At 35.6% G+C, this 14876-nt stretch overlaps 1 protein-coding gene across 6 annotated transcripts in view; it reads right to left on the minus strand.

The window, feature by feature from the left end:
• Positions 1–1523: 1523 nt before the first annotated feature.
• LOC128220661 (uncharacterized) overlaps positions 1524–14876 on the minus strand; it is a 141971-nt gene continuing 128618 nt past the window's right edge. For all 6 annotated transcript variants that reach the window (XM_052929147.1, XM_052929146.1, XM_052929145.1 and 3 more), the window contains 12 exons: positions 14406–14541; positions 13750–13936; positions 13156–13277; positions 11381–11477; positions 10280–10397; positions 7000–7185; positions 6239–6409; positions 5930–5988; positions 5391–5525; positions 4572–4885; positions 4014–4175; positions 1524–3475 (listed from right to left, as the gene is read on the minus strand). In XM_052929147.1, the coding sequence (XP_052785107.1) occupies positions 3358–3475; positions 4014–4175; positions 4572–4885; positions 5391–5525; positions 5930–5988; positions 6239–6409; positions 7000–7185; positions 10280–10397; positions 11381–11477; positions 13156–13277; positions 13750–13936; positions 14406–14541 (1805 nt within the window). In that variant the 3' untranslated portion in view covers positions 1524–3357. The remainder of the gene's footprint in view (positions 3476–4013; positions 4176–4571; positions 4886–5390; positions 5526–5929; positions 5989–6238; positions 6410–6999; positions 7186–10279; positions 10398–11380; positions 11478–13155; positions 13278–13749; positions 13937–14405; positions 14542–14876) is intronic.

A 14876-nucleotide genomic window follows, 5' to 3' on the forward strand; every position in this document is an offset into this window, starting at 1 on the left:
CGATGTTAAGATGGATGATTTTTAATAGCTAAGCACTTCAGATACCACACTTGTTGACCTTGACCTATATTGTGAATATTGTAGGTAACCTTGACCTATATTCTGTTTTGGGGATAGGTAACCGTTACCTATATTCTATGTTAGGGATAGGTAACCTTTACCTATATATTCTATGTTGGGGAAAGGTAACCTTTACCTTTATATTCTATGTTAGGGATAGGTAACCTTTACCTATATATTCTATGTTGGGGATAGGTAACCTTTACCTTTATATTCTATGTTAGGGATAGGTAACCTTTACCTATATATTCTATGTTCGGGATATTAGTTGTTGACCTTGACCTATATTGTGAATATTGTAGGTAACCTTTACCTATATTCTATGTTGGGGATAGGTAACCGTTACCTATATTCTATGTTAGGGATAGGTAACCTTTACCTATATATTCTATGTTGGGGATATTAGTTGTTGACCTTGACCTATATTGTTGGTTTTGTAGGTAACCTTTACCTATATTCTGTTTTGGGGATAGGTAACCGTTACCTATATTCTATAGGGATAGGTAACCTTTACCTATATATTCTATGTTAGGGATAGGTAACCTTTACCTATATATTCTATGTTGGGGATATTAGTTGTTGACCTTGACCTATATTGTGAATATTGTAGGTAACCTTTACCTATATTCTATGTAGGGGATAGGTAACCGTTACCTATATTCTATGTTAGGGATAGGTAACCTTTACCTATATATTCTATGTTGGGGATATTAGTTGTTGACCTTGACCTATATTGTGAAAATTGTAGGTAACCTTGACCTATATTCTATGTTGGGGATAGGTAACCGTTACCTATATTCTATGTTAGGGATAGGTAACCTTTACCTATATATTCTATGTTGGGGATATTAGTTGTTGACCTTGACCTTTATTGATGGTAGTGTAGGTAACCTTTACCTATATTCTATATTGCAGATATTAGTTGTTGACCTTGACTTATATTGATGGTACTGTAGGTAACCTTTACCTATATTCTATGTTGGGGATATTAGTTGTTGACCTTGACCTATATTGATGGTAGTGTAGGTAATCTTTACCTATATTCTATGTTGGGGATATTAGTTGTTGATCTTGACCTATATTGATGGTAGTGGAGGTAACCTTTACCTATATTCTATATTGCGTATATTAGTTGCTGACCTTGACTTATATTGATTTGTGGATGTCAGTTGTTGACATTCACTTTTACTGTGAATACTATACAATTTTTACCTTATAAGTGAGTTCAATGGGTTGATTGATTTACCTGGGGAAGTGATATTGACCTACATGTAGATTATTGTTTTAACTTAAACCTTATGTTTACCGAGTAACATATATTGTATGGACAGTATCTAACATATATTGGGAGTATAAAATGTTTACTTCAAGACCTGACTGTAGCAATCGAGGCATTATTTTGCCAAGATAAGTCTTAATCATTATGCTGTGTAATTAGTTCTCAACAAATGGAAACAAATATATTTAGTTTTCAACTCTTTATTCATTCAAAATTCATTTAAGTGTGTTAAATTAATTTTATTGAAAACAGTTATTATCAAATTGTGGATAACTAACTTTCATTTTAAAGATGTGTTTGCACAATACATGTATAAACAATCAAATTTGTTAACATATTCAAATATGATTTATAATATATTTCAATAAACAGACTTTACATATAGCAAAACATCTACTTGTGTTATATAAACTATACAATAACATTACAACAAAACAGGGACATTATTTACAAGATAGTGAAATGAAAATATTGATGCACCAAACAAAATATAAAGCTATGAACGTATTTACAAAAAGCTGTTATGTAAAAAATTCAGCATTAAATTATTATTGCTGGGTCAGTCAACTTCTAACGAGTGTTTTGTTGTTTCAAGATAGCCAAGTAGTTCACTATGAGTATGTGGCCATCTTATTAATGGTATAGTATGATCGTTTTTTCGAATTAATATTTCTGTGTATCCAAAAAAATAGTTACTCCTATCAGTTAAAACTTAGTTAATTTGAAATTACAAGATTTAACTGAAATTCTTGATCTTGGGCAATTTGGTATGCTCGTTGATTGATACACGCCCCCCCCCACCCCCACTTTTTATTAAGTTCAAGAGGTTTAGATAGCTTATTTTGATAAGCATAATTTCTTATCTAAACTTGTTATTATTAAATAAAAATGATTGTATCCAGATCATCAGACGAATAACTTCTATAAAATTTCTAAAATCTTTTAAAGAAGTAAATATTACACAAGTTTTAGGAGAAGAAAAATAATGAGCTCAGCTTAATCCTGCTATAACAGACTGTAATAGTTTAAAGAAATCGGCCCCAGAAATTTTGTTCATTGAAATGAAACATAAGTATAAACAAAACAGCAATGAGATCAGACTTTACAAAGGTGCTGTTAAACAAAAAAAACTTTAGTGATATAAAATCAAAGTAAAAACAGAATAAAAAAAAACATATTTCATAGATAACATCAACACAAACTTTCATCAAAAAAGTTCATCTTTAACACATCATATCAGTATTTGTAGTTGTACATGAATGCATTTTAAATCAATGTACAATCTACAGTGTCAAAAAAATTCAGCATCAGTATTGCACACATTCAGGAAAATGGTACAGACACTGTCTGATTTTCAGCTTAAAATCTCAATTAAAAATATTAAGCACACTTAAAATGCAATTCACTTATGTTTTTTTACACACTTTAACACATCTTTCCAACGCAGTGACGGCATCATCACAATAATTCTTATCCTCATAACTATTTCAAGTATCCTTTTACTATGAGACTAATTCCACTGGATCCTTTATAGCAAAGATTGTTCTTTTCAATTTCCCTCCACCACTTCAGAGATGCAGACTAATAAGCAATATATTGTCCAGTTTTACATGCTTACTGAAGTATTAGCTGCATATCTGTAAATCTACAGCTGCTGGTTGAATGTTTTTTTGCATGTCATTAAAGTGAACACAACATTTCATGTACCTATCGTAACAACACTGCAATTGGTATTGTCAACAAAAAGCTGTAGAACACTAAACATGACTGTTTCCATTCCCTACTGGTATTTAACTACAGCAACAACATATTTCATTTGATTCTTTAAGAGCTCTAATCACAACACATCTAGTGATTCTCCCTACTAAACAATCAAGCACTGATTTAAATCTTGAAATAACACCAACATAGTCTCGTATGATTCAACCAAGGTCAAATGTAAGCCTTGTAATTGCCCTGTGTCCGCTGTTGTCATATTTTGCTGTAGAACTGTCAGCTGATCTGGGGGAACCAAGCTCCTACGTCAGCCTTGTTATAACCCCGTGTCTGGTGTTGTCATGGTAAGTCGTAGAACTGTCGGCTGATCCAGGGGCTTCGTCAGTCTCGTAGATGATCCGCAGGCTCATGAACCCTGACCTGAAAGTTTTTTATTTCATTTTTTTTTCATTCTTTATCATGTGTTAGAAAAAGATCAATCATGTGTGTCCGGTCCAGTGTGTGGCAAGCCTCATTACCTGGTAACACAGGTGCCCTGGAGTCAGATATTTCTATCCAGACCGGAAACACATCACAGATATTATTAATGTAGAATTTCTATTTAATAACTGTAAGATTATGCAATAAATATATGGAAACATATTATGCTACTCTTTATCAATTGATTTTAACCATTGAAATATTGCTTGACACTGACCTTTGAATGTCAAATAAAAAGAAATCAAACTCAAGGGATTTTAACACTAGATCTTGATGCTATAATAATTCTTTATTATTTTTTTCATTATTCTTTACCGGGAAATGGCTGTTTCTGATTTTGGAAAAACTCATGGCCTAATCCCTTTGCCTATCTTTTTTTATATGAACATAAACATTGTTAACATTGCACTGTTTCTGTTGCTCCTTCATTAAATATCGCGTCAAGGTTTTGATTCTTTGATTTGTGACAATAAGTTACCTTTTCACATATATCCACAGTACTGTGCTGAGCAGCTCCTTAATAACAACTGCTGACAGATAGATGATGATCACGTAGCACGTGTCAGATACCAGTTTCCGAATGTTGAACAGGAAACCATCTAGCTGAGCACCGGCAACCTTTACAGCTTCCGTAGCATTTCTGATTATAAGAAAAGAATTAAGATTCAGTAAAAGTAATATTATAGATTACTGAAAAAGCAAGTATTTTGCTGGTTATGGAATCTCTAATGAAAAACCAATGATGTGAGTAGGTTCTATAAGCCTTGATAGAGTCTTCTGAAAAGAAGGTAAAATACTAGTTTAGGCATTTTTTTTTTCAAAGTGGTAGATATTAACATAAGCAGTAGATTTTGTAGGAACAATAGTAGACCGGCAGAAGCGTCTTAAAAGCGGTAGATTTTGTCTACTGCCGGTAGAGTTTCACATGTCTGGACCTTTCGTCACAATTCAGCTAAAACAAATTAGTGCAGACAAGAAATTGTGAAATCAATATTGACAATTAATCAATGGATAGTGATAAAACATAAAAACAAACCTTTTATACAGATTGGGCAGCACAGGGGCAAAGGAGCACCTGTCAGGCCTCACTTCTGTGAGAGTTGCCTCCCCTGAATCACCATGGCAACTGGCTGTTACGTCTATCCTCCTCAGGTAATCACAGTACATCTTCGTATGCGCTCTTTCTATGCCACTCCACTGGGTTTCAATGAGGTTAAGGACATATTGGTGGTTTTGGATGTTGACGTTCATTACTTCTTCGTACATTTTGAATTCCAGGTTGTTGATTCGCTCAGCGTGTGAGTTTATACGAGAATTTATGACAGCCTGGTTTATCTTCATGATATTCTCCTGGAAAAAACACATATCACATAATATATGCATGTTTATATCACTAAATTTATTTATAAATGGCCTGGCCGTATGTGTTTGGTCAGTGGTCACCAAACTGGACAAGTTGAATTCCTCTCCCCCAAATCACAAGACCAGATTCTCACGTAACATCCGGCCAATGAGAGTGGTGACCATAAATCACTGTGTATAGGACACTAGCATAGATAAGACACAGACAAAAAATACGAGAATAATTGCGAGAAAGAACTAAATACCATGGGATGCAGTGAAAATATGTCATTATTCATTATTGGCAGCCACCATATTTGTTTGACAAGTTTTAGTGAATGATAAAATATATTGAAATAACAAAAGCACAAGTGGTAAAAAGCATTTAATTACTTAATTGCAATACTGTAATATATAATCAATAAACTACAATTTCATTCTTTCATTTGGGGTCTTGCATTGTTTTTAATATTAAGTCATTTAATGACACCTTATTCATAGAAGTTCAACCTACCATATCATTATGGTATCCCAGCATTCCGAATGTCTTTCTGTTGACAAACTTGTACGCACACAGCGACACAAAGTACACCATCAGTATCACAAACAGCGCTCCGATCAGCTTTGGAATAAACATGGTGTTCACCATCTGAAAGAAAAATGCCATAATGAACTTATCAGAGAAGCAGTTGATATTCTTCAAGATTTTAAGAGATAAACATTATGATGAAGTCTTACAAACATAAGTCAAATTGTGAACGCTCGGGTCATGTTACAGAAGGATCTCAATACTTAATTGTTAAGATGATAATCTTATTCAGAATTAAGTGTACCATTTATTATTAATTATCAACTTAAGCAAGTTTTTTACTTTATATTAACTAAACTACAATTCACTTGCATTTTGAGAGCATGCAAGTCCAAATTCGAACGCATTGAATGTTGACAGATTAAACATGGACATAAGATTACACGAGTTCTCCATTGAGTTTTATTGAGTTTTATCAAATTAATTTTAATGACTGAAGTTAAACTGTGCTCCCAATCCCTCACCTTCCTCATCATGCCTCTAATTATCTTCATCAAAGATTTGCTATTGATCTTCTTCTCATCTGAAATAAAATGATTTTGTTTAGCTCATATTATTATTAATACATTTATCTAAAACTTGCATAAAACTTTTTTTTCTAAACTAGATTCTCAGAGACATCTCAACATTTTTTTGGTAGATTTTAAATCAATTGAAGTAATTAAAAATCTGCAAAGTTTAATTGTATTATTTCATTACACATATTTTTGTTGCAAAACTATTTAGAAAAGGTCAGATATTCGCTATATGCGCCAAACGTCTTCTACTCTTACCTTTCTTGTCCCTGGCGTCCACATACACCGGGTATCCATACAGAATGAGTTTACCGATGCCACATGCCTTCACCATTCGATGTGTGAGCCAAAGAAGGTCAATTATCACCATGCCCACCAAGAACACAGAGTAACTGCTCATGTCAAATGTTGTAACTTTCTTGGTATTGCCTGCAAATAGAAATGTTTTCATCACTTAACTTTTGCAAGCAACAAATATCTCGAACACCAAGATCATAAGGTTGGAAAACTTTGACAGCTAAAACTTACAGTAAAGGTAGTATTTATCTGAAGATGCTGTAGTATTTTGGCAAAGAAAATGGCGCCGGTTGGCATTCAACCATCTGTTTGACTAATAAATGGATCATTATATTTCTTCGAAAAATAATCGCAAATGGTTGTATAATCCAATGTACTATTTTGACCATCTCTGTCAAACAAACTCTGACAAGTTGCAAGGCCTGTATATCACAAAAATAATTAAGTCAAATCTCATTCACAGTCTCAATCTTATTACAGCTTTATATGATTCAATATTTTATATTTTACCCCTTTTTAAAAGCCCATTCCTCATTGATTGTGTTGATTTAGCTATTTGGTTAATATTTGATAGAATAATAATTTGAGAGTAAAAATTGCTCTTGAGTTAAATTTACTTTTTTTTTAGTTTTACTCAAGTACAATTTGTATTGTAGAAATATTTATTTTTAGAATATTTAGCAATGATGTTAAGCAATTCATAATTAATCTAGTTCAATTACCATCAGATGAGTATTTTGTACGGTTACTTCTGGTCCATGTGAGGTCGGGCTGCATAAACCACTTGTTCATGACCTGAGTGGCCAATGGAGATGACTTCTGGCCCAGTGACTGTGGAGTGACGACTGTCGACTGACTGGATGCAAGGTCTGGTACCACCGGTAGGTCTGGTAGGGGCAGAGTCAGACCTAAGAATGGAGATACAGGGCTCATAATTTGTTATGGGGCTGTGTAGTCAAGGGAGATAACTTGAGTTCAAGTGACTACCTAGTGACCACCAAATGACGACCATCGACTTGCTGGATGTAAGGTCTGGTACCACTGGTAGGTCTGGTAGGGGCAGATTCAGACCTAGTGAAACAGAGCCATTAATATGTTCTGGACCTGTGTGGTATAAGGGAGATGACTTCTGGCTCAGCGACTACAGAGTGATGACCCTTGATTGGCTGGATGCTTGATCTGGTAGATGTAAAATCAGACCTCGGAATAGCGAAACACTGATAAGAATATATTATGCTTCTGTTAAGATGTGGGAAATGATGAGCATGTGAAGCCAAGGGTGATGACTGGCCAAATGAGTGTTGATTGATGCCCCTTTGCTGGTTTGATTAATGCCTGGAATCGCTGTTAGAGTAACATGGAAATTAAAAAAATGCATATGATCAAATCTAAGGAGTTAACCTTACAAAAATAAACAAATATCTAATAATAATGTATTCACAGTAGTTAAAGAAAGAAAATGCTTAAATTGCAATAACAACAGCTAAATAAAAAAAAATGATGTTATTGAAACAACAATCGGTGTGTGTAAACCATGTGATAAATTACGTCATAAATGATACGTCGGAAGGCAACTTTTGCTTGGAACGAAGACTTTAAACAAGAGGCCCAAAAGGGCCTATGCTCTACTGGCATGGCTCTTGTGGTCATTTTCAATCCAGAGCATGTACGTTTGAGTAATAGGCAACAAATATATAGTTCACTTTTAGTGTTTTGGTTAGCTGAAAACGCTGCACGTTCAACATCTGAGGACAGGAAGTGTTGTAAGCAACTTAAGTTGCATGAACTATTTCAATATGTGCCAAGTAAAGGTAATCTGAGGGTAAGAAATATTTGCTTTTAAAACTGTACTCATCGTCAAAATTTAATTTCTGTAGCCTTAAAAATAAAAAGTCGGTCAAAGGTCAATGTCAAGGAAATCCGTGGACAACATTAATGCTTGTTTGCAAAACTGTTCACATGGTCAAAATTTCATTACTGTAGCTTTAAAAATTAATAAGTAAGTCAAAAGGGGTGGGGCCAGCTTTTGCCCATGGGGCATTATTTCAAATGTTTTCAATTGCATCATATGATGCTCCACAACAAATATCAAAGGTATGGGCCTTGTGGTTTGAAACAAGAAGATTTTGAAAATATTTCTTAAATAAGTCTCTAGGAAAATTGTGACACCCAAGGCAGTGCCAGTTTTGACCCAAGGGGCATAATTTGAACAACCACTTGTGGGACAATATCCGGGGGGCAATTGTGACTTTACATGTAAACTTGGCTAAAAATAGACTCTTTCAAGACCCATAATCCAGGCATGCATGGGCAAATCTGGCTGCTTTTCAAAAGGAACCGAGTTTTAATGGATATCTAAATACTGTACAAGTTTCATCGAGATACAATCAAAACTGAAGACTGTATCATGTTCACAAGCAATTGTTTACAGACAAACTGATTTTTTAATACTTTCAAGGCCCATAATCTAGGCATGCATGGTCGGATCTGGCTGGTTTTCAAAAAAGAACTGAGCTCTAATGGATATCTAAATACTGTACAAGTTTCATCGAGATACAATCAAAACTGGACTGTATCGTGTTCACAAGCTAGTGTTTACACAATAGCATTTTTTTATACTATCAAGGGCAATAATCTAGGCATGCATGGGCAGATCTGGCTGGTTTTCGAAAGGAACCGAGCTCTAATGGATATCTAGGGGGGGGGGGGGGGCAGTAATGATCCCAGGGGCATAATTTGAACAAACCTTCACAAGCAATTGTGACTTTACATGTAAACTTGGCTATAACAGACTTCGCTCACGTAGTCTTGGCTTAATATAGACTTAGCTTAAAATAGCATTTTTTATACTTTCAAGACCCATAATCCAGGCATGCATGGGCAAATCTGGCAGGTTTTCAAAAGGAACCAAGTTCTAATTGATACCTAAATGCTGTACAAGTTTCATCGAGATACAATCAAAACTGAAGACTGTATCATGTTCACAAGCAATTGTTTACAGACAAACTGATTTTTTAATACTTTCAAGGCCCATAATCTAGGCATGCATGGTCGGATCTGGCTGCTTTTCAAAAGGAACCGAGCTCTAATGGATATCTAGATACTGTACAAGTTTCATTGAGATACAATCAAAACTGAAGACTGTATCGTGTTCACAAGCTAGTGTTTACACAATAGCATTTTTTTATACTATCAAGGGCCATAATCTAGGCATGCATGGGTGGATCTGGCTGGTTTTCAAAAAAGAACTGAGCTCTAATGGATATCTAAATACTGTACAAGTTTCATCGAGATACAATCAAAACTGGACTGTATCGTGTTCACAAGCTAGTGTTTACACAATAGCATTTTTTTATACTATCAAGGGCAATAATCTAGGCATGCATGGGCATAATGGATATCTAGATACTGTACAAGTTTCATCGAGATACAATCCAAACTGAAGACTGTATCGTGTTCACAAGCAACTGTTTACAGACGCACGGACGCATGGACGCACGGATGCACATACTACGTACACATTACCATCGCATAAGCTCTTCTGGCCTTTGGCCAGTAGAGCTAAAAATGATTTGCTATTTCTTCACCATTTTAAATGAAACTTAGCACAGTCTACGCCGATTACGGAGCCTTTGGTCTTTTACCAAAACTTGATTGAGAGTTAAGTTTCTTAAAACACTTCGATAAAGCTTTTCACAAAACGGCCTTCTGACGGAGCACTGTCAAAACATTACTTTGGAAACAGGTTTGTCGAAGTGTTTGATGAAACTAACTACCTTATCAAACTCTGGTTATAAAACAAAGTCGGGACTCTTCAAGCAGCATAAACTGCACTTTGTTTCATTTAAAATGATACAGTAAAAGAAAAGTTATCTTTGTTTTAAGTCCTCATTTTAAGCAAAATATTGCCTTTCGATGTAGCATATATGACGTAATTTATGATGTGGTATACACACACTGACATGGGCAGGTCACTTTTAAATCACTAGAAAAACCACCCACCTTCAGCGAGAGAGAGCATATCAGTCTGCATGTCGACCCAGGTCATCCAGGGTACAAGGTCCTTCTCTCCCATCAAGTCTTTATTGATCTCAACATACCTGTACAGGAACTGGGCTCCCTGGAAATGGCAATATTTGAAGTGTTGCTGTTATTGGAAACATGAAGGCAAGGGGGATAACACAAGGGACACAAAAAATAGTTTAAACCTTTATATTTTACAACAATTGTGAAACAAGTTATTACAACATTTTATTAATCACTCTCATTGGCATGATGTTATGCGAGGGTGTGGTCTTGTGTTGTGGGGGAAAACAGAGTATCCAGAGAAAACCCAATTGTCTAACTTGGTGACCACAAACCAAACTCATATGCGCCCAGGCAGGGAATCGAACCCTGAGGGTCGCCTAGGCAAAAAGCGAGTGTATTAACCACTGCACTATCCAGACACAAATCATCTACGGTGCAAAGACTTTGTAAAATTATCGTTAATTTCTACATAGCTGTACCGAAACTGGGCAACCTTTTAAATCCAATCAAGGGAGATTGTTTATAATGTGAATCAGATTTCCAAACTGAGGGACATAATTATTGGACTAGTTGAGGACAAGATCCATTTTTCCCTACAAGGCTTCGTTTTTTGCACAGAACAGTTCTAAAAATTGGCAAACTAGGATATGAAATCATGGAGGGTAAAGTGAAAATCCTAACCAAAATGCCATACTATTTAGATTAAACAGGTGATAATAAAATGCCCAGGCCAGAGCGTAATGACGCTATATGGAAATCCCCTAGTTGAGGAGAAAACACTCTAGTCTTCTAAGCATTATCCGCTGGAAATTCTGCAAGAGTTATATACAACAGAAATGGATGCTATTTTAGACGCATTAAAAATCTCCTGGGCAAATGTAGAGCAAGTATGGACATGTCAGATACAGAAACCATTGGTATCAGATACAAGGACAACCATCAATTTCTACACACTGAACATAGTTCATGCCAGCTTCCGCAATTCTCATCAAAAGTTTGCAACAAAAACAGGATTGTTTGGGAAAAAAAAAAAAAAAAAATTTTAATCTATTGAGAATATATTTGTGACTATACCTGGAGCCATTTTGAGTTGGAGATACTGTGGTAGGTGCTGTTCATCTCTGTCTTCAGTTTGTGCAGAATGTACGCCTCATATTTGCTGTACTTCCGCCTGGTGGGAGCAAAAAAATGAGATTACTGTAACTATACATTGATTTGGCTGATGAAAACTCTACCAAACTTTATCTGTGCAAAATGTTATGCTTGTAACAGCATCCAAGCAAAAGACATTGCAGAAAAAAGGTCAAAGGGTTCAAATAAGGTCATTGACAAGTTACATATCTTATGCATCTCTGATAAACTTTATATAAAAATATCAGCTGAAATGAATACAAAAATTGAGGTATTGTCTTTAATCTTGACACTTTAACTTAAAAATGCTAAAGATATTCATATGAAACTAATAGTTCACATGTTGCCAAAAACAATTTGCACAGGTGTAGCAAGGCCCATAACTCTGGCTTTAACATTAGTTGAGTTTTTCTCCTTGTTAAACAGAAACTAGAAGCGCCGCAATGCGACGAAACCAGGTTTTTGTTATGGGCAATCAGAAATTATAGCCAATTAATTTGTTGTATGACTTTATCTTTACTTTTATCAAAAAGAGACGTAACTGAAAATTACTGTTGGCGGAAACCATTTTTCTATTTTTAGTAATAGTGACCTTGACCTTAGCCCCTTCCCACTCAAAAGCAATTCCAAGCTAGCTCTTCACATAAGCTACCTACACACTAAGTTTCATCAATATCTATCAATGCTAACTTATGTTATTGGGCAGAAACCATTTTTAGTAACAGGCGACCTTGACCTTAGCCCCACCCCCCTCAAAAGCAATCCCAAGCTAGCTCTTCACATAAGCAACTTACACACCAAGTTTCGTCAATATCTATCAATGCTAACTAAAGTTATTGGGCAGAAACCATTTTTCTATTTTTAGTAACAGTGACCTTGACCTTAGCCCCACCCCCCCTCAAAAGCAATCCCAAGCTAGCTCTTCCCATAAGCTACCTACACACAAAGTTTCATCAATATCTATCAATGCTAACTAAAGTTATTGAACAGAAACCAATGTTTGATATCCGCCCGCCCACCCGCTCGCCCGCTCGCCCGCCCAACGACAACCTCATTCTAATAACCCGGTTTTCGTTGAAAACCTGGTAAAAAATCCATAGCATTCATGTTTGTTCAGTGTTTTTGTTTTGTTTTCTTTTAACAAAAGGGAAGAGTTCAACTGCTATTTAAACAGACAATAGAACATGTTATGCAAAATGTATTGTTATTCGTTAAACCTGACATTGTCTAGCATTTCACATGTGAATATCTTGAATAAATACCAAGGCATATAATTATAATCAACATGAACATAATTGCAAAGTAACAACACTTGAAGGCTGCTATATTATCATGTATACTAAAATTATTTTCCTTAAAAGCAAGAAATTAAAGTAAACAACTATGTAAATGAGGCACTTCAGTTCCAGCAGGTCTGCCAAGAAATTGTCCAAGGTGTTCCATAATACTGGCAAAGCTAGGACATAGGGATACCAGGCTTTCAACTACCAATACTTTTTAATTAGCAGCACCTGCATGAGAATCATGAGAGTGATCTTGAAATAGTTAAAGCTGGTACATAGAGTAACCAGCCCTTAAACTACCAATACTATTTAAATAGTGGTACCTGAGTTCCATTAAGTATTGAGAGAACCTTTCCTGAGTGATCTTGCAATCGTTCAATCTTGTACATAGAGTTATCAGTCCTTAAACTACCTTATCTATTTAAATAGTGGTACCTGAGTTCCAGAAGGTCCTGTGAGAACGTGTCACGGGTGACCTTTGAGTGGTCTGTAATAAGCTTCTTCAGATTCTGTCGCTGTAACGTGTTGATTGACCGTGTCTCCAGGGACTGGCGCAGCTGGAGTGGAGAGAAACACTTGAATTATTTTTAACCTTGAATAATAGTTTTAAAGCTTATACCATTTCTAAAAAGCATTGTTTAGGGACACCATAATTGTAAATAATAGATATTTTCAGCAGTTCCTAATGTTGATAGGAATGAAGAAACACAAATTCATATTACAAAATAACAAACCTCTTTCAATACTTAGGATACAACCTACATTTTCAGCAAATGAAATTGCACATAGGCAACTGTAATGTAGTAGACTAAATCATTAAGAATGTCAACTTTCATGTGGGTTAAAAGGTCCATCTATTGCCACTCATCTGATACACTCTTTGCATCAGAGTTAACATTGATAATGTATCCGTAATTTATATCTTAATAATTAAGAAGGTCTCATTCCCTATGCCCACTCTGCCTATTCTTAATCGTTAAGATTTACTTCATGTCATCTAACTATTACATAATTACATGTCTGACCTACCTTTTCTACATCTTCAATGACGTTGCGTATCACACCATAACAGTTCTGTTTCCTCTCCACTGCTAGACCGTCCTGCCGTTTCAACTCAACCATCAAGTGAGCCTCCATCCCATCAAGTTCAAGTTGGCTGAGTGCGCTCGTAACTGACCGCTGTTGGTTGTACTGGCGTAAAAATGAGGTCGTGTCTCTGTGAAAGATAAATTAAATCAAACATTTCGATAAGAAATATAACTTTTTAAGTTTTTAACTTTAGTATACTCCTGCATTGTAGAGTTATTAAAACCTGGCATAAAAAAAACAAACAAGAGACCAAATATGCTGATATTTACTAATATAAGTTTCAAAACACCATGTAAATGAGTAACCTGATAATCATATCATTCTCCTAGACTAACTAGGCCAGCATCACAGACTTTTATGGAACAATTTACAATGTATAAGGTTCACAAGGTCTTGTGCAATGACCTTTAGACAAGACTGGGTCTGCTGACAAATGGCTCTTCAGAGAACTTTTTTTCACTAATAAGTCTACACAATGAAAACCTCGTCAAACATGGTCATGAAACTAATATGAGGATAATTTGCCTACAAATCTTATCTTAAGTTAAAAAAACACCTTGCAGGTGAACAATGATAACATGAAATCTTAGACTCACACATTGACGGCCCTGACTATCATGACAAAGACGGTCATGGAGACGAGGAAGGAGTAGACACACTGGAAGGTGATGTAGACGACAAGTAGGACGAGGTGACGCACATGGAAACGCATTATGTCTCCCTCTGGTATACCTGTGGGAGGGGAAAAACACAGTTCATCAAGCACATACATGCCATATCCCCAGGCTGAGGCAAAATTTCCCAAAATTTTGGCTCTGTCTCACTTCCCCAAGTAGGTGTTGAATATCCCCTAATTACTATTACTCTTTTTTTTGCGTGTGTGAGTGTGTATGTGATTGGGAAAAATGTAGACTACATTGCTTTGAACAATACATTTTCTTGCAACACATATGCCCATAACAGTGCTTTTCATTTAAAAAGTGCTAGTTTATATACACGCTTGTTAAAGTAGAACACGTAATAACAAAATGCCTGCATTTGAGTGATTTATGATGATGGATGAAAAT

Source organism: Mya arenaria, chromosome 15, assembly GCF_026914265.1.
Source record: "Mya arenaria isolate MELC-2E11 chromosome 15, ASM2691426v1".
Classification (NCBI taxonomy): Eukaryota; Metazoa; Mollusca; class Bivalvia; order Myida; family Myidae; genus Mya; species Mya arenaria.